General features: G+C 38.7%; 1 protein-coding gene across 1 annotated transcript; it reads right to left on the bottom strand.

Moving 5' to 3' along the window:
• Nucleotides 1–369: 369 nt before the first annotated feature.
• On the bottom strand, nucleotides 370–27,513 carry LOC134795455 (UBA-like domain-containing protein 1). Its single transcript, XM_063767299.1, has 4 exons — nucleotides 27,329–27,513; nucleotides 25,760–25,834; nucleotides 23,398–23,646; nucleotides 370–1,424 (listed from the first exon to the last, which is right to left on the bottom strand). The coding sequence occupies exons 1-4, from the start codon at nucleotides 27,437–27,439 to the stop codon at nucleotides 1,398–1,400; spliced, it is 462 nt and encodes a 153-aa protein (XP_063623369.1). The 5' UTR covers nucleotides 27,440–27,513; the 3' UTR covers nucleotides 370–1,397.
• Between the last annotated feature and the right edge of the window lie 169 nt (nucleotides 27,514–27,682).

The raw sequence follows: 27,682 nt of genomic DNA, 5'->3' as shown, positions 1-27,682 counted from the left end.
TAATCCACTAGGCCAGATAGGTTTGAGAACAGTCGGCAAAGATCACATAGGTTCGAATAACATTTATTTATTATTAGTTCGACATAAAAATGAACTATTTCGACATTTTAATTATTCTGTTAACAACACAAATTTACTTTGTTTACAGGACAGGGCGACATTGTTGTTTACTCGTGCTTATATTGCGACCCGAACAAGTGTTAAATTCCAAACTTGTATCACGAGCGTAGCGAAGTCGTTAGAGCGGTCTTGGTCGTGGGAGAGACATAAACTATCTATGAAAATTTGAAAGAGTTGTCACTTAAGTAGCGAATGAGGTTAACATAGTGTAAATCTCAAGACGTTCTGGAACTGGTAAACAAGTAAAACTTCTTTTTACATAGGTACCTTTTATAATCGATAAAAGAAAATATTGATAATTTTAGGTTTTTTACACTCATGATCTTCAACACATTGACTAATTTAGAATGAATCTTATAAACATAAGATATCAAAATATATAAATTAACAGGAAGTACCTATTTTATTATAAGATCTGTTTCAAAGCTATGATCTAAAACATTTACAAGTATTACTACGTTACGTAGTACAGTATAGTACATTATACAATCGCCAAAACGAATATTAATTGAGCATAACAATTGGAAATTAGAAGTCAAAGATGAACTGATAAGGTAACCTATCTGTTATGTTAAATTTATTATCAATATGTAAAATTGTAATGAATGCATATAAATTGCTAATAAGAAACCTAAAATTGTACAGGCTACCTATAACCTAAAATTGTACAATGCTACTTATAAAATTATTTCAAATCTGAGAATTATGCAGATATCATTAACTGTGTAAGTGGTTGTAAGCGAGTATTAACATCCCAGTTTCTTTATATTGCATTGTTTTTGATTACAGCATTTAGTATTGTCATTTGCGAAATGCAGCTGGATAATTACCATACACTCTGTTGCACCCAATGTTTTCTAAACAGTGATTACACTTATGTAAAAAATGTTCGACAGTATAACACTTACCAAATAAAATATTAACATTGATTTCAAACGTTTTACCTATTATACAGTAATTAATTATAATATGATTTCATATATTGTACAATACCAAAATATTAGGATCACAGGTATAAATTTTGATTACCAAAAACTGTAACACAATAATTAAATAGGATGTTCTTGTGCATATTGTTTCTGAAACAACTGTATATAATAAAGATACAATATTTTATAATATATTTAACATGATTGACTACAACACCCCGATAGTACGCGAGCGCACCGCAGCAGGAAGTCTCGTAAAGTAAACATTTTCGTACACAATTCCACAGCTCACAATGCGCACCATTAGAAAAATAAATTATACATGCTCCTAAACTACTACTTTCAAATTTATCTTGGCATGTGTTCACTGCACACCTGAAACATACATCATCAACAATTAAATGGATTGTATCTACATCTTTAGCTTTCTATTACAGGTACCCATTTCCGAAGATTTTCATAAGTAATCATATGCAGTAGGGGTAAAAACTGTATCATGTGTCAAATGGATGTATAATTTGTAGGTAGGTATTTATTAGAAAAATCAAGATATTAGACGTTGTATTACGCAAATTATGAATGCATCATCAGCACTAGGGCTTGCAAATATTCGAAACTTTCAGGTATTCGAATATTCGACTTTTTCTGACGAGATATTCGAATATTCGAATAATTATTCGAATATTTCAAAAAAATAAGAAAAGGAACGAAAAATCGGTTTATTATCGTTTTATTCAAAAGCTTTTTTCACATATTGCTAAAATTAATTATATTTTGCAGAAATCCACTTATTGACTAGATTTTATCATCCTACTCTGAAATACCCACGTTTATAAAAGCAAGTAAGTACCTAAAACGCAAAAATTAGACATTTTCAATATTTCTTGATAAAACTTTTTATTATAAATGCGTCGTTGCGTGAATTAATATAACTTTAACCATCCAAACACGTATGTAAGAGAGAAAACATTTTAGTAGGTAATCACTAATCATTTTCTGATTTAAATTAACTTCTTGTCGTTAAGAAGCCTGTAAAATGGCCTTTAATTCCATTGTATTTTGAATCTTTATTGACTTTATTAGTCTTGGCAAGTTTAGTTTTGATTCCTAATGGTCGGCTGTTATATAATAAGTTATATAATTGGTATTGGAATATTTAAGGGAAAAAGTTGGCTGACTACGGGGTGGATCATTCGTTAGCTAAAGGTGCATGGTTAGATTACCTAGTTCGGTAGGTTTGGTATGATCAAATTTGTGAATTGCGATAAAGGGCAAGGTTTAGACTTCGAATATTCGCTTAAGGTACGCTTTTACTCAATAAACAAAATGACCCTTTATCTTAAAACTTACGTAAAGTTACTTGTACCTAGAAAAAGCATTAGCCGCACCGTAATAAAACATACTTTTTTAATTTCGTTTCCTTTGAAATTGAGTTAGGTTCTTAGGTTTAACTGTATTCACGAAGCCTATTGAGAGGAATACAGTAAAAACATTATTTCCTTCGCATTTGGGTACCTACGGTTCCTCATTCACTGTTAATACCCGGCAAAATACACAGAAACTGTAACTATAACGGATGAAAATAGATTTTACCTAGTAATAAAAAATATTCGAATATTCGAAACCTGAGCGGCCGAATATTCGAATATCAAAACAGGTCGAATATTCGACATATTCGAATATTCGAATTGCAAGCCCTAATCAGCACCAGTTCACCACCGTTATTCTGAGATGTTACTATTATCTTTGTTATCACAGGATTTTTTTCTTACCTGTTAACATTGGGACCTGCTGAGAAAAAGATTCCCAGTAGTAGTGGCAACCAAAGTGAATTAAATTTAATATTAAATTTTCAATTCTCTTAAACATATTTTATTTTACCAGATTTATTTTTTATTAGTATTGAACACTAAAAAAATTTGGTGGTAACTGCTGGGAAAATTTTATTACATATTTCACGAAGTGGTAGAAAGTCTTGTAATGTTTAATATCTTATCAGTCTTATCACTTTATAGTTTTGGAGAAGTGATTCACAAATATATAAACAATAACTAAATAGCTTGTGATAGACTACTTGCAACTGCAAAACTATTGGCTACTATAAAACGAGAAAAAATAGTTGAGACCCATCACATAAAATTGTAAAAATGAAAATGAATCAAAATGGGAATCTGTAAAGTAAATGATGAATCAATTAAGATATTGGCTACTGTAAAATGAGAGAAAATAGTTGTGAATCATCAAAAATTGTAGCAATGAAAATTAATCGAAATGGAAATCTGTAAATCGTAAAGTAAAAGATGAGTCAAAATCGGAATCGGCATACAATGATCTGAAATCTAACACTTATCTGAAATGACTGTGTGATCCTCCACAGCCAGACCACCTCGCCTGATTGCACTCAGTTTTTAATGGCGAAATGTACCTCTAATGTACTTCATGTACCTCGTCGGAAATTGAACGTACCTCTGTAGTTTGGCAGATATATGCGTTTAAAAGGGGTCCGGCTTGAGAGTAAAATCTGCAGCCGGACCACGCCTGGATCCGATGATATCTGTTATTTTGAGATATAATTTAAATAACAGATGTACCTGTTACGTACCTCTGAATAAATCGTTTTTTTTTATTTAAAAAATGGTCTCATAAATGAATTTTCATACATTTAATTTTTTGAGTATACGCGTAAGCGCCTGTCAAAAAATAATAGCAACATAGTAGAAAACAAATGTATTCAATTCGGGCAAGTCGTCTAACGTGTCAACTAGATACAAATGTGGGTGGTTATAGGGAGTATTTTAAACCGACACGAGTTGCGAATTACCTTTTCGCACGTGTATTGTACAACGTTTTACAGTACACAGTTGAAATTCTCAGAGATGTTGCCGCTATAACAACAAATACTAAAAAAAGAATAAAATATAAAAATTTTACCTTCCAATAAAATTGATATTATGTTTCCTTTCCACATCGGAGATCTTCATTGAGAGAGTAACGCGATCGGTGACCGTTAGATGCCGCTAGCGTCTATGTAGTCGCTCCGCCCCACGCCGTGACGTTGTTCCGCTTCCCCTTCCTGCAAACCGTTGCTCGCTTCCCGCTACTCGCCACCGCCATGTCATTGTAGAGGAGAAGTACCGTGGGCATAAAAGTAGCCTAGTAGCCTGCCAGGAAGGCATTACTCAGATCTCCGATGTGGAAAGGAAACATAATATCAATTTTATTGGAAGGTAAATTTTTTATATTATGTGTTCCGTATCCACATCGGAGATCTTCATTGAGACCTGTTTATTATCTCCTGGTGGCGAGTCAGCGGGCGCGCAAGCGTTAGGGCTACACCTACTGTCATAGAACTCAGAGAAAGAATTAGTACATTGTGTATTAAGGGCGGGAAATAAGAAATTACGAACGAGTGTCAATTTTAAGCCCGACGCGAAGCGAGGGCTTAAAATGTTCACGAGTTCGGAATTTCTTTACCGCCCGTGGCACACACAATGTTTTTCATCACACTTGTAAGGAAAAAAAGGAGAATTAATAAAAACAAACTTCTGTATAAAACACTTTTCCGCCCTAGGGCGGAAATTTCAATTTCCCGCCCGCAAGCCCTACGTGTAAATAAGTGTTTTTCATCACACTTGCTCGGAAAAGATTTTTTCCGCCCTAGGGCGAAAAATTCAATTTCCCGCCCGCAAGCCCTACGTGTAAATACATCTTTTCCGAGCAAGTGTGATGAAAAAATATATATAAGCCATATTGCAACCCATGAAATCACAGTGACTCGTTATAATGATGCATTACAGGAAATTGAGAATTTAAATTGTAATCCCAGGTTCGAATCTGACGTTAAACTGGTTTGAGAGATTTCTCATTCGAAATCGCATCCGAACCGCAGAATCTCGGCGAGTCGTGTTCCCAATTAACTTAAGCCAAAATATCGCTAATTAGATAGCTTTCCAGCCAATTTAGTTATCAAGTACATCGTGGATCAAAGCAATCGTAGGCGAGGCCGGCTTAGATGAGACTGTGGCTGAAAGACATAAGCGAAATAAGTGTCCCCTAACATTTGTGTAATTCTCGCAAGCTGACGTACCCAGACTACCTACTTACTGGGTCTATACTTTATTCCGGAGCTTCTAAGAGTCCAGTCGGTAAGACACGTTATCTGGTTTAGAGCAGAATTTCGGACACAAAATAATAGCGTGAAAGTTAACTATGTAATTGCCCGGGCTACAGTGTAGTAGAGTAAGGTCATTGACCCTGCGGCCTGATGCTAACAGCAAAAGTGCGGCAGCTCTTCAATCGTACTTCTTCTAACGTACCTAACGTTGTAGGGCTATTCAAATTAGGGCAAGTAGATTTCTCGCCTCCCAAGCTGGTGGTTTGGGAGGCGCTGGTCTCGCTATTAATGGCGTTGGAAGAAGGCATAGTGTCCGATAGTGGTTCACATACAGCACTTGTTACAGGCTTATGAACAAGTATCGTTCTGAAAGCTAACATGGACAATAGAAATAGATGTCTGAGATAGCTCGCTACTTCACTGGGTATTAGAGGTACCTGGCAGTCGATCTTATTTTTGATGCACCATGAAGACCATTTCTACATTGTGGGCGTACAGGCGGCCTAGACAAGGGGACGATCTAGGGAGTGCTCCCGTTACTGGTTTTCAATACAAACATAGTACCGGAACCGGGAATACCCGGTTCCTCCATATTAGTGAGACAGTGACAGTTGCGTCTCGTTCGCTACGTAGCGTTAGCCCTTGGCATGTTGCTTGCATGCGCCAGTCACGTCAGTAGGTACATCATAGCGGACGTCACTCCTGATCTCGCCAGCTCGGTGTTGGAGCGTCCTATCTGACAGGAACTACGCCTCATTCTTAAGGTCGTTGACTCGTAAGAGAGGGCGGTCTGATGCTGTGTTCACTAGGACCGCCAGTAAATTGCAAGCTTACCACAGCTGCGCGAAGGCTCTCCTTATCACGCCGTCACAGTAAACAGACTAGGCTGGGAGGTGGAGACATCCATATCAAGTCGTATCACCGGCAGCTGCCAGACGCGACGTGGTAGCAGTTCAGTCTGTTAAGAAATACCGTGACACAGTACGAAGGCTCTCGAAAGCGGAGGCTAGCCAACAACGCACCTATCAGGCGAAGATAGTCTCGGCGGCTTCTGGGCGTAGCTGCCACTCGGGCGCGCAGTGACTTCTTGATAAACCGTCGCCCTCGGGGGTTGTACCGACCTGGTAAGTAGCAAGGAACCAGTGCGACCTGTAGACGATCTGCTGGCATCAGCAGTTTTTGCGACAGCCGTGGTAACGGAGGGGATGTAGTGTCGCCGTCGTTTTATGTATACTGTAGTGGTGCGGTTGTATGTTTACACTTATGTCGTCAGCGCTGCAGATGTGGCCCGTTAACGGTTACTCTTCACTGAAAGGGCCTTACCTCGTACATTGTCTACCAATATTGGAGATTGTAACGGACTGCTTGCATAAGATGAGGGAGGAAGTGGCGCGAGGCTTTCGGCAGCTTCGTGTTGCTGAGGACTGCGAAAGTGTCACCTTCCTCCATGAACTAAAGTTTGCGAGTTTGATACTGAACAGGAGGCGTTGAGTCTCATTTCTGCGAGAAACTCGGCAGCAAGGCAGGCCTGTATGTCGCGAAAAAGAAAACTTTCAATCGGGGTGTTGTGCCGCGTGTCCCACGTGATGTCTAGGAGCGTGATAGTCTAATTCGCTTTATCCGAAGAAACACCCTATATCGAGCTAGTATAGGGGTATGGTCGCATGCTTTTAAGGAAATCGAACTAATGAAATCAAGTCTAAAATCGATTTTGGCGCTTACGTAACAAAACTGTTTCGATAAAGTCGAAGACAGACAGATGTAAACTGTTGGAGTCCTCCTGGCCCCTTTCTCTTAGCACCGGAAACTCAAGCTTGTTCAGACGCAGCGGGTTTATTTATCCCATTTTGTTTATTATGGGCTTGGCGCACGAGAAAGACTTTGTAAGACGGAACTTAAGCTGGAGAGCGCGGGCAAGCAGAGATAATTATGTGAAGTCTGCAGACCTTTTCGATGCCTTTCACCTCGGTTTTGAGCGGTCGCCTGCTCGGGAGGCACTGGTGTGAGGCGAGAGGCGCCATCGTGGCGGCCAGCTCGAGGCGCCAGTGCGCAAGGCGGTGGTGCCATCGTGGCGGGCGGCGCCGTTGTGGCGGCCACCGTAGCCAGGCTCAGGTGCGTGAGGCGAGAGGCGCCGTCGTGGCGGCCAGCTCGATAGGCGCCGGGCCGATGGTTGGCTCGTAGTTGCACTCATCATCACGGCGACACTGCTGCCCTCGGCGGCGCCATCGTGGTGGCCACCACCGGCGCGTAGGTCACCAGCGACGTCATGACGGACGGCAGCCAACGCGGCGATCGTCGCTATACTCGTAGCGTTTCTGCTTCCACGTAACTTACCTTCCTTCCACTCGAGCAGTCGGGACGCAGAAGCGGTCCGCCTTCACCTTGGCGCCAGGACGGGATCGAAAGGTCCGCGATCCACCCGCGCCGCGACCGCAGCAACAGGAGCGGGCGTGTGCCTCTCGGAGTCCCGCGGACTGGAAGCGCCCGCAGCCAGAGGAGCGGGCGTGTGACGTCTCTCGGAGTCCCGCGGACTGGAAGCGCCCGCGGCCACAGGAGCGGGCGTGTGAAGTCTCTCGGAGTCCCGCGGACTGGAAGCGCCCGCGGCCACAGGAGCGGGCGTGTGAAGTCTCTCGGAGTCCCGCGGACTGGAAGCGCCCGCGGCCACAGGAGCGGGCGTGTGACGGGGAGCGGGCGTGGACTCGAAGCGTCCGCACCGCGACTGCAGCAACAGGAGCGGGCGCGGACTGAGGAGCGGGTACGGACTGGAAGCGTCCGCACCGCGACTGCAGCAACAGGAGCGGGCGCGGACTGAGGAGCGGGTGCGGACTGGAAGCGTCCGCACCGCGACTGCTCTCGCGGACTGGAAGCGTTCGCACCGCGACTGCAGCAACAGGAGCGGGCGCGGACTGGAAGCGTCCGCACCGCGACTGCTCTCGCGGACTGGAAGCGTCCGCAACAGGAGTGGGCGTCCCGCGGACTCCGCACCGCGACACCTCGGGCTCCGGCCCGCAGCGTCGCGGCGTCTCGGAGTCACCTTGGACGACAGCAGAAGAAAGTCGACGGCGCCGGCGCGCGGGGGCCGACCTCCCCTGAGCCCCTGCCGCGTCGCAACTAACGACACGAGGTACTCCCAGGTTAATACGACCTGCCTGAGAACCGTCCTTTAGTGTCGAAGTAACTTCTGAACGCCAATAAAACTAGAATATCATTAAACTGGCTCACCGGATGGTTCGAGACAATCCAAACTAGGGCTCGCGGTCGAGTCCGTGTTTCGTTTACACGTTTCGAATACCCGTTTCCGAATAACACGTACACGGTTTTCTGGCCCGTTTCGCACGTGTAATTAAGATCCGTCTCCACGGATAAACGGGTATTCGAAGAAACGGATCTTATTTACCCGTGGCTCCGGACACGTCCTCGACGAGTAGCGAAGGAACGAACCGGCGCGGCGTACTTAAGAGTTAGAAATAAGTAGACAAAAGATTCATGACGAGTTTCCGTCATATTTAACCTTATTCCGTGGTTCATAGAGTCGAAATTCAATAAACGGTTTACAGAACCCTTTTCGGACCAGGTAGTTTTTGCTTGCAATGTTGGAATACGAGTAGAAAATTAGAAATACAGTAGGTATACCTATGCTACTTATCAAAATAGTATTTTATATAAGACTTCAAATACTAATACTTTATGGTTTATTAATATAACTTGATAGCAATAAATTTAAAGTGCATAAAAAAAATAAAGGCAATAAAGAGTATAAAGACTTTACGTTAAAATCTGGCCATGCATGATCTGGTAGGTGGTGGTAGGTAAGTATACAATATTCTTACCAATTGCATATTTTTAAACAGTTCTTATATTTTTATAATTTGTATTCTGTATATTGTATGTGTGAGTTTTTACGAATATATTCTGTCAATAAGAAATGTATATTTTTTAATCTAATTATTTTTTAAGTTACGTAAGCCAGACGTCTTAGTATTATTATAGTAAACCATGTAAAAATTAATAAATACAGTGTAAACTCTATATAACGACACTGAAGGGACTGCGGATTTTTCGACGTTAAGTATAGAGAGTGGTTGTTAAATGGAGTGAAATAAAAAGGTCATCTTACTATTCTAAATATTCTAATGTATCTGTTTATAATATACTTAGGACACATTTTGCACAAGAAGAACATTCATTTTATACAAATAACAACGCCTATTAATTAATAACGTGTAACATCTTGTCAAAAGTCTAGTGCCCGAGGTAAACATGACTGTGCAAGTTGATCATACAAAAACAAAAGACAAATTTTCTTAGAATCTCCGGTACGTCAGTCGAAGTAAACACGTGCTAGATAATAAAACAACAAAACAGCAAACAAAAAAACGTACACAGCTGCAGTTTTTTATCAATTTCGGCAACTTAGAAAGTATTTCTTAATGATGTATTATGCCGTATTGTCGTTAAATAGAGTGAGCGTGCATGACGCTATATAGAGTGTATTACTGTATAGAAAAAAAGGTAAACCAACCAAAGTCAAGAAATGTCGACATTTTAAGGAGTTTGTCGTTAAATCGAGTGACGTTATAAAGAGTTTACACTGTAATCATGTGTATCTTCCAATAAGTAATGTATTTACAACTTTTAATATAATTTAGCATGAATTTATGAAAAGTAAGACTTTTCTTAAATTCATTATCTTATTATCATATAAAATGAACTTTAAGACTGTACTAATAAATATTATTTACAATTTTAGCAACAAAATAACAAAACGATTTTAAATTAAAGTAACTTGGAAAGACTGTATTTTACGAATTGGCCGACTAAGGGCCCGATTCGGATTTTGAAATAGACATCTATTAGATATCTTTTAGACATCACCAAGATACGATAACGATATGTTTAAGATCTAACCTGTCAAATAGAACCGTTTTTCCCCCGAAGGGTAAAAAACGGATATTTAGGTTCCTGCCGAAGCTTGAACCACATTATGAGATAACACCCTTGCAACTCAGCCCTAATCAAGCGAATTCATCAACTAGTAGCGCCATCTATCGCGCTACCCAAGTACTAATGTCGCCCGGTTGCCAGCGCGCGGCTGCTTTCTCTTCAGTACCACATAAGCCGGCAAGGCCCTTAGGTGTGGTTCAAGCTTCGGCAGGAACCTAAATATCCGTTTTTTACCCTTCGGGGGAAAAACGGTTCTATTTAGGTGTCCGTGCCTTCGCTTGAACCACATTATGAGACGTGTTTAAACCTCTGCCGGCGCTGGCCCGGGCGTACTGTGACTGATAATATTTAAATTTATGCAAAAATCACTTAATAAGAATATGGGCTTGAAATTTATTCCGTATTGATATACTAAAGGATTGTTTACGTCAAACCTTAACTAGATTTTCCTTATTTGTAATTACCGATAGACGAGACAATTGTTAGCACTGACTGGCAACATAAGTTATCCATTGTGACTATAAAACTACTTAACTTTTTATATAAAACAAAACTGTGTGACTATTAGTTGAAAGACTGTCCCTAAAATCATAATTAAAGACATAAGAAGGTACTTGTAGGTCGTACAAATTTAAGTGTAACCACTATCTGAAGCAGTAGCTCTGTACGGCTACCACCAGTTTTGACATTGACAGATTAACTCGCGTCTACGTAAATTACTTTCTATACATCTCGCTTGCACTAATATGCGAGTACGAGCGAGATGCATAGAAAGTAAGTTACTTAAATGTGAGTGAATATGTCAATGTTAAAACTGGTGGTAGTGCTTCTGATGCGTGTAACGTAAACCTCATCGAGTGAGTTTTACATTAAACCCGTCCAAATTACCTGATTCTTTCATTACAATAGCCCACTAGGTGATAAAAAGGTCTTGTTGTTTGATGTCATGATATTACTACTACTTATCTACTGCTTAACACAAATAAAGCACTGCCGGCCCATCCACTGTTTAAAATTTTTGTAACTAATTGGAAAAGCTTGGGTCCTCTCTGATTTATCGTATTTTCCAACAATTTAATGTAAATTGGTAAGTTGCATCATAGGCCAGATGTAATGTAATATGATTTTTAATGTGGACAAATGTGACGTTCCACGGGAAAAGGTACCTTATGAGGGTTTCTAGTTTCGGAGATATTAAATGTTTTGTAAAGAGGTGAAAAAATGCTCAAATTTTTTTTATTGTGTGATCTGAAACCTTAATGCGTAACGTTTGTTTACCTGTTTTTATTTTTGTTATAAGTTAGTTATAAGCCTAGTAATGTCGTCTCAGAGTTTAGTAGAAAAGGTACCTTATGGAAAAAAGATTGAAAATTCCCAAAAAAACTAGTCAATACGGGAAAAGAAGTTTGGTAGAGAACTGTATTAGCATTCTGCAAAACTAATTTGATAATTTCAGTTCTGGTTGGGGCGCCTCGCAAATATTATAACCGTACATAGACCGACATCACAAATCCAAGTAGACTGCTATTATACCAAAGTTACTCTCGTCAAGTCTTTCTTAACTAGAATAATCTTCATTTGGTTTGGTCGCATGCAGTAAATCAGCCATTGGTTTGCTGAAAAATGCCAATACCCGACGCATTACCTTATGGAATATCTGAGGTCATTGAACCTCAATGCCGCTTATCTTCAATAGCAACCGAAATATATTATTGATAAGAAATAGACGATTTATACCATCTTAACCCCAAAATATTATTAGTTTATCCTAACTGTTCCATCATCATCATGCCTCATCATGTAACTTGACCACAAGGTACCTTTTCATTACATACAAATTATGGGTCTTTTTTAAGATTATTATGACGAAGAACTAATTAAATTGGGGGCAGTTTAATGTAAATTAATATTTTCTATTCATAAAAGATAAACTATAATATGATTGATATTTTGTAGTGAAGTATTATTAGATTTATTTCCATAAGGTACCTTTTCGTAAATGTATGGAGCAAATACTGTTATTGTTATGTAAGTTTAAAGTGGCATATGGGGTTAAATATAGTATTTAGTTGGGGTTTTAGGATTTATTTCATTTGAATGACAGAATTTCTTTCATATGTGCTCAGAAAAATTGATTGTGTGTCACATTAAAAGTAAAAATATTCAATTTTGTGATTTTATATGAAAAAGTCAGAAAATACATTTTCACCTCTAAATCGGTATTGTTTTTTGCTTAAACTGTCTGTCAGTGTCGTTTTCTAATAGATAAAATTTAAATCTTGAGAGCTCATTGCAATCAATCGTGAAAATGAAATAAAACTTTATTTTCAAGAGATTGGTTAGTATACACATAAATCAGTCGATATCAAAAGTTTCTATTTGCATTACAGAACAAGTCGCAATATTTTTTTAATCTCAGATATATAAGGCATTATTATTTGTAGTCAACTATGTAACTTACTTCAGGAACATAGTTTTTTAGGCGGCTAAACTTAAAACTTCTCTATCGTAAAGTTGCTCATTTCACAACATTATTTTCAAAAAATCATATCTCTGTATCTACGCAACCTAGAAGGTTGATCTTTTGTGTTATCGATAGGTTATTTATTGTAGATTACTGGGGTATGCATAACTCCATACCCGCCATAAGGTACCTTTGACCGTGGGACGTCACAAATAACCAAAGGTTTGTATAGGTACCCACTACAATACGATATTGACATTATTTAGATATTAATACATAGTTATTGACTAGGTATACCAGGTTTATTTGGTAATGGGCTATCATTACATAAGGACAACTTATTCCGTAAATGTGTTAAAAATTATAAACATGATGTTCAGAAATTTGTGGGAGCAATTGAGATTTATTTCGAATCAAGTACTCCTCTGCCTGAAAGTAGCGTCAGAAAGTAAAGAAGAAAATACAACACTTCATGATTTAATGTATGCGTTACTAACAAGTAACAACTCTCAACAACCTAGCAGTAGTATCAACTGAGGCGATAATACATCCTTCCTTACTGATTAGTTTTAGGTGAGGGTTGCTTTAAAAACAACCATATTAATAGTAAGCCATGAATAGATATTAATTCTTATATGAAATGGTAGGCTCCTACCTATTTTAAGTGTCAATTATGCTGCTAAATTTATTACTCCCCACAGATAACTGAAAACTTGCCAATTAGGCTGGTGCCGGGTCAACCAAGCTTATATTATATGCTTGTCAGCCATGCAAGCGAATGTAACGAATGAACAGAATCACTGACGCGAAGGTGACAATCGTATGGAGGCGATGATTATGAATTTAAAGTGATGCTGACAACTCCAGTTGTTGTGGATGGCATCTCACCATGATGTTTTGCGTAGACTGAAGATCCGTCTACCAAGTAGGATATTTTAGAAGATTTTTTAATCTTTGAATTCCAATGCCTTCACCAATAATTTTAGGCTAATTATAATAAAGGCTTGTAATTGTAGGTTGTTTAATGTTCACTCTTTCTGGTGGCAAGCTGATTCCCAAACTGAAGATTTTATGGTTCGCGCGCTGGTAATGGATTGTGCTTTATTGTTAGACTTAGCACGATTTCTGAGTTTTTAATGCTTTCGTATACATACGATCTTCTAATAAGAGTGTAAAAACCTCTTGACTGACGATGAAAGACTCTTTGAGTAAGAGTAGAGGAGGTGGACCTATCTACTTTAAATTGTAGTGCAACCTTTTCAAACCAATTGCGGAACTTTCGTAACACCCAGACAAATTAAAACATTATTATTATTTGTATATTGGTCCGAACCAGTAAGTTCTTGGCATTATACCATTGCAGTGGCACAAACCACATCATCTCATGATGTCATCTAATCTCATCTCAAGTGCTGCCAGCACCGGCGCGCGCGGGCGATGCTGTGGCACAATTCCTGTCAAACCTTAACACGTATAGACCGGCGTTCATTACCAAATATTAATTTCATTACTTAATTTGTACTTTGAAGCCCCAATCCGCATTAGGCCAGCGTGGGGACTATAGCCCAAGCCCTCTCGCGAGTGAGAAGAGGCCTGTGCCCAGTAGTGGGACGTATATAGGCTGAATTATTATTATTATTAATTTGTAGGTACTTTTGATTAGAAATTTAGCAATACAAGGACGTTGTATGTTGTTTATTGGCTTTCGTGCAATCAAGTTGTGTATCATTTGATGATCTTGAGGGAACCCTAGGGTTAATTAGGCATCATGATGCCCACAAATAAACAATTATTTGATGATCTAGGCCTTTCTGCGACATATTATATTCATGTCACTACCTTGACGTAACCATACAATAAATAATAGTATGCACTATTACGACAGATTATGACCGCAAGGTGGCGCAAGCGCGAGCAGGCGTCCGTTCCATAGCGGTGCGCGGCAACTACTAGTGCTAGACACCAAAATTGGTGTGGGCCGCATGTACTTGTAGCGACGCGACGAAATCGCGGAGTGAGCTACGCCTGACGTAACGTTGATATATGTCTACTGACATCTCATATTTACTGTATTTATTGGTATAAGCATATTATCATGAATATATAAATATATGAATTGTAATTGTCTTCACAACTAATGCTGTAATTCGATTAGCAGCGCATCTGCCCTATAACCAAGACACGATGATTTTGTAGGGTACTACACCTGGAACTCTAATTGATTGCATTGACGATGACGTTTCCAATTACATGCCCTACGAGACCTGTTACAAAAGTATGCTGTAAACCCTGGACTACTACCTTTCAGCTAAGCTTATTGTACTTAGATCTGGCAATGACAGCAGAACTAGTGTTGATTTTCAGAGTAAATTGCAGGCTCTATTTAACCGGCGAACATATTTGTAGTCATGAGTCACTACTGGGATCATATTTCACTTAGATCTTGCATTTTTTCCTGAACCACCGTATGTTGTTGTTCTTTTATAAAATCACGTGAGTACTTCCTTATCTGCAAAGGAAACCTCTCATATGGAAATCGAAAGAAGGATATTTCTGATCCGTGTTCTTTCAGAATCCGGTATCTGCTATCGGTGACTGCCTGCAAATATTTTCTACATATTACGCATGTGTGTACGTTTACGTACGTTGTACGTTTGTATGTACGTTGGCTTGCCCCGCTGTCCACATGGTTTCAAAGTTTCTGAAGTGACTTCATTTTAATTTGTCTATCTGGAGAAATTAAACCATCATCGTTTAGATGTAAAGCCGTGGACCGTGGCTATTGGTTCGACAGCTTAGTTCTCTTAGGCGGCTTCACCTCTAATTCAATTCGCGATTTTTCGTAACAGAATCAGTAACTCCACTCTAACTAAACTACCGAAAAATCTTTTCATAAATTCTTTATTTATTTACATAACTTGAAGGGGCGCTTCATCTTCTACATAGGCATAACATTTACCACTAAAGAAACCGATGTTTCACCTATTGAACAATCATGGGTAACTATGCGGATTGCCATACTAATTTAATATTTTACTAGTTGGTCCTTTTAGGCATTCTGTGAAAGCACCTCCTACAAATACCGTCTGTTTCCGATAGTTATATTACCAGTAAGAGTTCATTTCCTTTGAAATTGAACTATGTAACGTTTATGGTCAACGTTTTATGATGTATGATTGTTATACCAACGGCAAGTCGATTGACAACCCGCTGCTTAGATAATCTTCCGAAGTGGAGCTTGTTACTTGAATTTTGAACCTAATTTCACAAGTTTCTACCTGACTGATGTGAATAGAGCACTAATTACATTATAAATGCCTTTGTCAGTTCGGTCTATTGGACGGAATGCGATGGAAGGTACTTGCTGTTTTCTACGTGTTACTCTTAGTTCAGTGGTCTCTGTTTCACAGCTACATAGTAGACGATTTAAAGTAAGTAAAAGATTTCTCTTTGTAACAGGCCGCAATTTTTTAGCTAATGGTCAATATTTAGCGAGTATACAGGAGATGCTTCAGTATTCCCAAAGACACTATCAACCTGACTAGTCATTCATCATTCAAAAGAGGGATTTAGTGCGATGATTTTTCACTAATATATATGAGTATCATAAACTCTATTCTTTTCAGGTTTAGAGCAATAAAGAGATATCTCTTGTTAGCCTATGACAGAGCCGTAAATGAATTGGCATTATACTTGTATTGGTATTCCTATTCAAAAGAGAGAGTTTTAGTTTTCTTTCCTTCTTTAAGGCTAACGTCAATTTTCTTGCCTCCCCCTCTCTCTTTTTGGTATAGGATCTAGTTGGGCAAAGTATAACACAAGGTTTTTCACTTTGTACTTTTCCCTTTTCACAGTTTCTTAACTGCTATTTTTCATGCCGGTTAGTCATACAGTTTAGGATCCTCAGAATGTATATTTTTGATTTGTTTGGTATCTCACGGCAATTGTTTGTTATCGACCCAGACCAACATTTGTACACGACCAAGACGGAAACCTTCCTTTTTCCTGGCAGGTTGAGACAATTACTGTAACTGCATTTCGTTATCAATTTCGCGCCAAACCCGCTAATAAAAATTCTGCTGCTTGTCGTTCTAAAAGGTGACACACCATTTGGTCGGCTACAATGATGATGACGCCACTAACTAAGTCGTGCATTGGTTCATGACCATGCAGATCTTAAATGCGAGGCCCACCGTGCAGACATCGAACGATAAAGCGACCAATAAGACGTCCGCTACCGTATTAATGGTAGACCATGAGACAACGGTTTTTGTTTAACAAGACAACGTCATTTCATAGGACGATGCGATATCGTCTCATAGGACGACGCATTAATGTCTCACGATACGACAAAATGTAGTCTTATGGAACAATGCAATTTAGTCCTATGGGAAGCAATATCCTCTCACGGGACGATACCACAGGATGGCGCAATGTCTTCTCACATGATGACGTAACTCATCGCGATGCCTGTCGTATCACAGGATGACGCCTTATCGTTTTACAGGACGACGCCTGATGTCCCACAGGACGATGTCATGTCATCTCACGGGATTACGCTATGTCGTCTCACGCAACGACGCTTGTCGTCCAACGGGACGACGCCGTGTGCCATTTATACCCGTAGGTATTCTATTTATGGTGATGGCTATAAGAGCTCACTTAGTCTCATCGCTGGGCCACGGGCACTGAGCGGAATGTCACAAGGTCTTTTAACGAGACGATGCTCGTCGTCTTACAAGACGCTGCCATGTCGTCAGTCAGGACAATACCATGTCGTCTGTCAGGACGATACCACAGGACGACGCCATGTCGTGTCACGGGACGACGCCTTGTCGTCTCACGGGACGACGCCTCGTCGTCTCACGGGTCGACGCCATGTCGTCTCATGGGACGACGCCATGTCATTTCACGGGACGACGTTTGTCGTCTCACGGGACGACGCCATGTCGTCTCACGGGACGACGCCATGTCGTCTCACGGGACGACGCCATGTCGTCTCACGGGACGACGCCATGTCGTCTCACGGGACGACGCCATGTCGTCTCACGGGACGACGCCATGTCGTCTCACGGAACGACGCCATGTCGTCTCACGGGACGACATGTCGTCTCACGGGACGACGCTTGTTGTCCCACAGGACGAGGCCATGAGGCGTAAGTACCCGTGTACTTTTTGTGACGGTGCCTGTAGGAAGGTCACTGCGTCTCGTCGCTGGGCCATGGGCACCGAGCGGAATGTCACGAAGTCGGAGGTTTTCAAAATATTTTTACGATTAAAATTTCTTGATCTTTTTAAACTTGCTTTGTAAACGTGTTGCTCCGCTGAGTTACAAAAGCGTACTGAAGAGAAAGCAGCCGCGCGCTGGCAACCGGGCGACATTAGTACTTGGGTAGCGCGATAGATGGCGCTACTAGTTGATGAATTCGCTTGATTAGGGCTGAGTTGCAAGGGTGTTATCTCATAATGTGGTTCAAGCGAAGGCACGGACACCTAAATTTGACATTTGCGCGATTCTGGATATACTCTTGAACGATTTCCACAGGATATGACTTAGAGATCCAATTCACATCTAATAGATATCTTACTCTATCTAACGTAAAAGTGACATTGGTTGTCTGAATTGCGCTGCAAAAGAGAACTAGTTGATATCTAAATTATAACGTATCTAGAATGGATCTAGTACGTGTCGTCTCTTGTGAATATCTTGAAGTTCGAATACGGCAGTAAGTGGCGAACTGGAGTCATACCTACTTACCTAAACACAATATCTTAAAAGTCATATTTATTTCGTGTTCATTTGCTTCGATACATTTGCTTCTTTAATTTTAGCCGCTGCATTTGTTACAATTTCATATATGTGTAGACAGGTTCTCCTTATTACACCGACATAAAGCTTAAAATTAGCTATGGCAGTTCTGATAATGGTTTGGGACGCTACTTGTTTTCGGCGATATCAGACAAAAGGGTATTGGAAAAAAACACGTTCTAATGAATGGAACACCACCGGCCGGCATTTATTACCTGAGCACTAGTGTGAAAGTGACCCCAGTCAACATGAATGATTACCAATTTTGAGATTTATCTTAATGTATTTAACAATATAATTGCAAGGTAACCAAGGTAGCATGGGTTTTTAAGGTTCTCGCGTGAAATCCTGCGTTTCAAATGCCGCTGTACTTTTTTTGCTTCGTTGGTAGATTAGTTAACAGTTAGGTATTTAATAAAAATAACAAATAACCACAATGTAGTAGTAGGTAGTATTTGTCTGCATACCTATTCTTCGCGAAACTATATAACTTACACCATTATATATAAAATGTGTTTCTTTGATCGAAATGTAATATGTAATGAAATTAACTTAAAAGCAATAATAGTAAAAAAAAATTGGCCAAGTGCGAGTCGGACTCGCACACGTAGGGTTCCATACCATTATCTATAAAAACGGTCACCCATCCAAGTACTGACCCCGTCCGACGTTGCTTAACTTCGGGTCAAAAATCACGTTTGTTGTATGGGAGCCCCACTTAAGTCTTTATTTTATTCTGTTTTTAGTATTTGTTGTTATAGCGGCAACGGAAATACATCATCTGTGAAAATTTCAGCTGTCTAGCTATCACAGATCACGAGATACAGCCTGGTGACAGACGGACGGACGGACGGAGGGACAGCGGAGTCTTAGTAATAGGGTCCCGTTTTACCCTTTGGGTACGGAACCCTAATTAAGGTTCTAAACTAGGGACGAGTAAGTTCAAAATAAAAAATAGTAGACTATAAAGAATAGGGACATCTACTTCCATTCATATACTAAGTAATTTTTGGACCGTTAGCCATATTGTGCGAGGTGATTAGGTAGGTCATACTGAACAGCTTTTTCTATGGGACCAACCTCGAAATCCCAAAAAAAAATTGGCCTTCCCATAGAAAACGTCGACATCCACTCGACCAAAATGTATGAAACGGCCAAAAAAAAATTTTGTGATTTCGGAGTTGGTCCCATACAAAAAGTTGTTCAATATGGCCTACCTAATCACCTCGCACAATATGGCTAACGGTCCAAAAATGACCCTGTATTGTATAGTTGGTTATTAAATATGTTATATTAACACATGTGTTAAAACTGTTATAAATAATTAAAAAAAAAATTAGTACGCTAAACGAGTTCTTCTGAAGTCAACATTCAATACTAGACCTTGCATACCCAGAGCTAGAGCATTGATTGGCTCAAACTGTTTCGGATCCGTTCGGGCCGGTCTTAAGTACCCGTGTAAACGGAGATACGTATCTGAGAAACATTTCTTGGGAACGGTTCTTGGATACGTATCCGGATCCCGGCGGTTCCGTGTAAACCGTGTTCTTAGCACCGCCGGTCTTAAGAACACGGGTATTCGTTTCGGCGTGTAACACGGATACCGGGAGCCCTAATCCAAACCTCCTTATCGGCGAAGCGCGGCACCCGACAGCGGTGCGCGCAGGCTGTCTGCCTCCGCGCCGCCCCCGCCGCCGCCGCCACGATGACCGTACGTTCCCTCTCTGATGCGGAGCGACTTGCGTTACCACTTGTTAACGAAAACCACTGACGCACTTCCTACTTCGATCTCGAAAATGCGAGTTAACGGTAACGATTTTAGCAGCATGGAATGTGAAAATTAATTTAGCAAGAAAAAAGTGGGTAGAATCGAAAAGCACCGTTCGATGACTTCGATCGCGAGACCGCCAAAAGACTAATAGTAGCGATCTCTGTTATATCTCACTATTTAATCGACCGAGCTTTGGATCGGAAATGTTAATGCACCATGCTGCAAAAATATACGCAAAAAATATTTGCGGACCATCGGTCAGACGGTCGACGACACAATGACATGGCGGTGGCGAGTAGCGGGAAGCGAGCAACGGTTTGCAGGGAGGGGAAGCGGAACAACGTCACGGCGTGGGGCGGAGCGACTACATAGACGCTAGCGGCATCTAACGGTCACCGATCGCGTTACTCTCTCAATGAAGATCTCCGATGTGGATACGGAACACATAATAAATATTGACCCATACAACACACTTGATTTATTTTGCCGTTTTGTGCGTAATATATACATAAATATTAGGTATACGGACATTCTTATAGTAGACCGGCCAGCGAAAGAAAAGTCTTCTAGAAATCGATTTTCGCTCATGTCGTCCCGGATATGGGTGAATATGATATCGATGCATTCAGTGTAATGCCTTGAACCCAAATATATGAGATGACAAGCGCGAAAGTGGTGGGGATAGTTGCCGCGACGTCATAAAGTCGGCATTACAAACTTTATTTTTATTTTCGTTTATTTTTATTTTCGTTTATGTGGGGTACCATATGAAGGGGCTTTGTGAGTAGATCACAAATATATAACATACTGTAACATTTTCAATACTTGGTCTAAAAAAATATTAGAAAACGTTCAAAAATTTCACAATCCACAGTTGACTTCGAACTGCTATAAATTGAAAATGGCTGAATGGATTAGTCCAAAATACATACCAAGTGATTGTGAATTTCCTTTACACAATGTTAAAAAATAATTAACCAGATATATAACAACATAAGAAAAGTACATCAAGTTGAAAAAAAAAGTATAGGTTTCTGTTACATTACACTGCAACTATTATTAAAACAAACAAAAAAACCCAATGTTGACATATATTTTTGTTGTGGTCTTTTTACTAGCTTTCATTTGGTACCCATATTGCTATAAGAAAAAAAAAACAAACCCCCCCTCCATTTTTTCATTTTTTTTTAAATTTATTTACACAAAAGGTAAACAAACAAAATTTATAATATCGCCAAACTGTTACCAATTTGCGGGCATCATTTTCAAAATTTATATAGCCTGATTAGCCTGTGTATATATGTCTTTTTATTTGACAAGCCCTACACCCCAAACGGCTGGACGATTTTTGATATATGAGGTGTGGTTGAATTCGTCAGAATTATGGTAGTTACACAGGCTATATACATTTTGAAAATAAAAGCCCGCAAATGAAAAATGGAGGGGGGGACATATTTGTTTTCTTACTGCAGCAATATGGGTACCAAATGAAAGCTAGTGAAAAGACCACTACAAAAATATATGTCAACAGTCGGGTTTTGTTGTTTGTTTTAAGGGGCTACCCCGCGCCACTGACCTTCGATCTGAATCCCTTAGTTTTCTAATGTTTTTTGTAGCTTATTATATTAACAGCAACGGCTTTAAGCACTATAGTATCCCATGTTTACTTCAAAGTTCATTGTCTTCGAGATATTTGGCATCAAAGTTGAACAATTTTAGGCTAAAAAACTGGTTTCCTGGCCATAACTTTTGTGTTCATTAGTTTAAAATTAAAACCCTGGACACATTTTTCGAGACGTCAAAGACGAACCCAAATACGTAGATTTCGTACATGTAAGATCCATCACTGCAAATTAGATACGAAAAAAGTGTTCTTTTAGACAATGTTTAGAAAATTCAAAAAAATAAAGTATTCATTTCTTTCAAAATCCGGTGGACAAAACCGGAGATAAAAGATTGAAAAACCGATAACCGTTTGTCTTGTAATTCTATCTGTAGTGCAAAAACAGGAGATACGATTTCAAAACTTGACAAAAATTTATGAAAACCTCGGGTAGCTCCTTAATAATAGTTGCAGTTTAATGTAACCGTTAATTATACTTTTTTTCAACTTGATGTACTTTTCTTATTTTTTTTTATATATCTGGTTAATCATTTTTTAACATTATGTAAAGGATATTCACAGTCACTTGGTATGTATTTTGGACTAATCCATTCAGCCATTTTCAATTTATAGCAGTTCGAAGTCAACTTTGGATTGTGAAATTTTTGAACGTTTTCTAATAATTTTTTAGACCAAGTATTGAAAATGTTACAGTATGTTACATATTTGTGATCTACTCACAAAGCCCCTTCATTTGGTATCCCACATGGTATGTTTAAACGAAAATTAAAAAAAGTTTGTACTGCCAAATTTATGACGTCAAAGCAACTATCCCCACCACTTTTGCGCTTGTCATCTCATATATTTGGATTCAAGGCATTACACTGAATGTATCGATACCATATTCGCCCATATCCTGGACGACATGAGAGAAATCGATTTCTAGAAGACTTTTCTTTCGCTGGCCGGTCTACTATAAGAATGTCCGTATACCTAATATTTACTTATTTATATATTACGCACAAAACGGCAAAATAAATCACGTTTGTTGTATGGGAGCCCCTCGTAAATATTAATTTTATTCTTTTTTTAGTATTTGTTGTTGCAGCAACATCTCTGAGAATTTCAACTGTGTACTGTAAAACGTTGTACAATACACGTGCGAAAAGGTTATTGGCAACTCGCGTCGGTTTAAAACGCTCCCTATAACCACCCACATTTGTATCTAGTTGACACGTTAGACGACTTGCCCGAATTGAATACTTTTGTTTTCTACTATGTTGCTATTATTTTTTGACAGGCGCTTACGCGTATACTCAAAAAATGAAATGTATAAAAAATCATTTATGAGACCATTTTTTAAATAAAAAAACGATTTATTCAGAGGTACGTAACAGGTACATTCATCTGTTATTTAAATTATATCTCAAAATAACAGATATCATCGGATCCAGGCGTCGTCCGGCTGCAGATTTTACTTCCAAGCCGGACCCCTTTTAAACGCATATATCTGCCAAACTACAGAGGTACGTTCAATTTCCGATGAGGTACATGAAGTACATTAAAGGTACATTACGCCATTAAAAACTGAGCGCAATCAGGCCAGGTGGTCTGGCTGTGGAGGATCACACGAAATGACTTACTGCGGTGGAGCAGGAGAGTGGTGCATAATTGTTTTGCGAGTTGGGTGATCCGGGGAAAGCGTTCATCTGCATCTGCACCTGCGGCGGGGGCGGTGGGTGCGTGGCCAGCGGCGACACGGGCGGCGCGGCGGCTGGCCCGGCGCCCCCCGCCACCGCCGGGCTGCCCGTCGTCGACAGCCGCGAGAACGCGGCTAGCGCGTCCGGGAAGTTGGGCGGCGTCGCTGGGGTGTTGCAGGGCGTCATCAGTTGCTGGAACGGGTGACGATACAGTTTTTTTTTAAATTTTAATACAGTACGCGAAGATGTGACGATGATCCACTATACTATAGGTACAGTTTTTGAGATTATAGGAACTTTCAGTATGATCTTTGGTTGTTGGTTGCTACCTATCTTAATATGGGTGTTTGATCGTGTTATTAAAATTGGATATGGTGCAAATGGGAACATAATTCTGTTAACTTGAAAATTAGATAATAAAGGGTTATCCCCAGTTGTTACCACTAAGTTATTATAACTGGTAACAGATAGGACTTTTTTTCACCACTGGGAATTATTTTTCTCAGCTACTACCAGTGGTAGTACGAAATTAGATTCCCAGTAGTTACGACAAAAGTCAATTGGTGGGATATAATGTTATTTTTGTCTCAGTTGTTAATAGTGGTAACAGGTGCCGAAGAAATCTTACTATTGGCAGTGGCTACACATATATATATATATATATATATATATAATATACAACCCATATAAACAACCCAAAATAAATAGTGGAAGGGGCCGGAGGTAGATAAGGCAGTTAAATAAAGGTTGTTTGAACTTAGTTTGTTTACAAACAACCCCTTAATAAAACAGGCTTATAAATAAATCTGTTGTTATCCATTTAATGAATTTGACATACCTACCTATTTTTATAAATCTGGATAGCATTCCAACTTCATGTATGTAACATCAATTAACCAAGAAGCAGTTTATTGTTATTAGTAAGTCAGTATATCTTAAACAATTTATAACATACAATATTTCTCTGAATCTTGAGTATATTTTGGTAAAAGCCTCCTATAACTGACAAACAAGACCAGTCTGACCTAATGGGTAGTGTCCCTGCCTATGAAGTTGATGGTTCTGGGTTCCAATCCCGGTAACGCCATTCAATTGTGTGATGAGCACAGATATTTGTTCCCGAGTCATGAGTGTTATCTATGTTTTTATATATTACCTATATATACATACAGTGGAACCTGGATAATTGCAATCTCAAGGGACCGGCCATTTTTTGTCAATTAACCAGGTTTTTCATTTAAGCAGGTCGTGTCAATTAACGAGGTTCAAAAAAACGTTGTGTCAATTATAGAGGTTTCCATTAATAGAGGTTGCGTTCTGACAAATTTCTTTTATGGAGGTGCAAATAACCATTGAAAGTAGATTTACACGCTTACGTTCTGGGTTTCTGGTCTATTATATAGCTTCTGTTTATACTTGCACTTATACACTACATTAATTACTAGGTACTTTATTTTCTTATTAATCATTTGGGTTTAAAAAAATCCCTTGAATTGTAGAAGAAAGTTTTATTAGAATGTAAAAAGCATACTTTGTTTTTGATTTAATCAAAATTATTTCACCTACTACAAGCTGTGATAGATACCCAATAAATAAATTGAATTCTGGATGAAGATATAAATAAAATGATCATTGCTATTAAAATATTGCTTCTGCTGTCTACAACTACATTATTTCAATTACAGAGGTAATAAGTATAACTCGTTTCAATAATAGAGGTAAAAAGAAGAGTAAAAATAACGGATTTTTTAGCACAGTGTCAATTATAGAGGTCTTAGTTGCGATGCGGTCAATTACAGAGGCAAAATTACGAAAAGCCCTAAAATCTAAATTGCAATTATAGAGGTTCCAAAATTTCAATTATAGAGGCCTTTTGGTCTCAAGGGACCGGGACCGGACTTTGGGTTGCAATTATTGAGGTTTTCCATTTATCCAGGTGCCAATTAACCAGGTTTCACTGTATATCGCTGTCTGAATACCCACAACACAAGCCTTCTTGAGGTTACTGTGGGGTTTAGTCAATTTGATTTATTATATTTAAAACATCTACTATTTTTTGTCTTTCACAAATAATTATTTTTCACCTGCTGGAGCCTCATATTATCTTTTTCGAGAAATCTAACTTCAACACTGTATGTACACTCACCTGCAATAATATCTTACATTATGAAGCGCTCAAAAATATCTTATACAATCTTGTAGAGCCATAAAAGCATGACATATAGTTTTGTATGTGACTATACATACAGAGTAATATGTATGACAAGCCTCACAAGGTTAAAACAATTAAGATGTATATATATACCTGACGAAAAGGTGCAGCAATGCCATTAGCCCCAGCTGGTATTGCAACCTCTTGGAAGAATATTGATAGTGCCGTCTGTAAGCAAAACAACAGAGATTAATATGGAAAAATTGCAAAATCCAAGTATTTGATACCTGTTTTTGTTTTATTCCAAAGTTACTTTAGAAGTTTCTGGACACCCCTTGGAGTGGTAGGTCATTTAAGTCATTTCAATTTAAAAAAATTGATTAATTGAAATAAAATCGAAATTAACTCAAAAATGAGTTGTGCCACTTGAAGAAGATTTTTTCTAGGTTGGTTGACAAAGGTAAGATATAAATCTCAAAATCATCATGTACAGTCAAGTGTAAAAATATGGGTGCATATAACTTATCTAAAATATGTCCCATAGTTCTTAATTCGCTGACATAAGAGCTATGGGACATATTATTGAGTATGATATGTGCACCCATATTTTTACACTTGACTGTACTTTGATGATATGGCCAAGTTTGTAATGTTTAAACACATATGGTCAATAAAGATTTCAATTTAAGAACAACTTACTCGACATTCAAATACCTATACCCACAAGAAAAAACAATAATTATTAGTGTAATAATTATTGTTTTTTCTTTCTGTTATGATGTGTTTAAATTTATATTGTGTGTCATTGCAGCTGTCAAATAAATGATTTATCTATCTATCTATCTATCTAATAAACAAATAAAAAACATTATAATTTTAATGCCTTATTATGAAAGTTATTGTTTATTATTTTAATATTTGTTATTGTTAACCATATTTTTCTTGTTATAGGTATTATGTTGAAAAGTATCCTTCGGCACTAGGCAGGAGACCGGATATAATTCATGACCCTGGTGAAATAGTACAACTGAGAGCACTATTTGAATAAGATTGAGAACTGCAACAATTGTACTTTTCTATTCATATCTAATTGTGCTTATATATGTGCTTACGTATAAATGTACTGTTATGTGTGTGTATGTAAAGTTACAATAACAAATAATGGAATACTCCTTTTTTATATATTTGTTTATCTTTTTGGGTAAGTATATGTAATCTTTTGTGTTAACTCTTATTCAAATGAAAATTATATTGCATTGTTTTTTAACCTACAAAGCAGATAAATAGGGAGGTACGTGCATTTTATAATAAAATTATGACCTCCAAATTATTATTAGTGAACTAGTAAATCAGAATAATAGTATGATTTTGGTTTAAAGAAAACTCCATATTAAATAAGGCATGATAAACATTTTACAGATTTGTTATCAAACATAACATTGTCAGTCGCCATGAATACACCTACCTACATACCTACTTATTGCGTATCATTTCATTCATCAACATAATTATATACAGATTGAGTAATGCAGGTGTGATTAGTGGAATTTTCCTATTGGGATAATGCTCTATTTTCGCTGTTAAGTGAATCACAAAAATAAACAATCAAGGCGATACCATTAACACATCTATATCAAATCAAGGCTATTGCAAAACACTTCGTCAAATTATGTAGCAGCCATTTCATGATTACTGTTTGTTTACATATACTAGGAAATTTACCTCAAATTGCCAATGTGCAGCTTGAAGTAGTTGTTTTGCTTGTTCTCGGGCACATCCTGCTGCTAAAACGAATTGATTTATCATAACTTGCTCACGTAAAGCTGAATCCATTGTACTAAAAATCAAATAATAAGTCCACCACAGCCGGAGTAGGAAATAAATAGTAAGTAAATGATGTCAATTTCTGTTGTACTATGAGTAAGTGAGTAGGCGTACGATTTGAAATAATTGGCGCTAGTGAGATACGTCGCGTAACTTAGTGTAAAAGAAAGATCCGATTAGTACTATTTTTTGCCACTTTTCCGCAGCATAGACTAAACAAGGAATAAGAAATGTCATTAAAAATAAATCAGG

Source organism: Cydia splendana, chromosome 12, assembly GCF_910591565.1.
Source record: "Cydia splendana chromosome 12, ilCydSple1.2, whole genome shotgun sequence".
Lineage (NCBI taxonomy): Eukaryota > Metazoa > Arthropoda > Insecta > Lepidoptera > Tortricidae > Cydia > Cydia splendana.
Note: the sequence above shows the minus strand (reverse complement) of the source record. Positions and strands in the feature narration are given on the sequence as shown.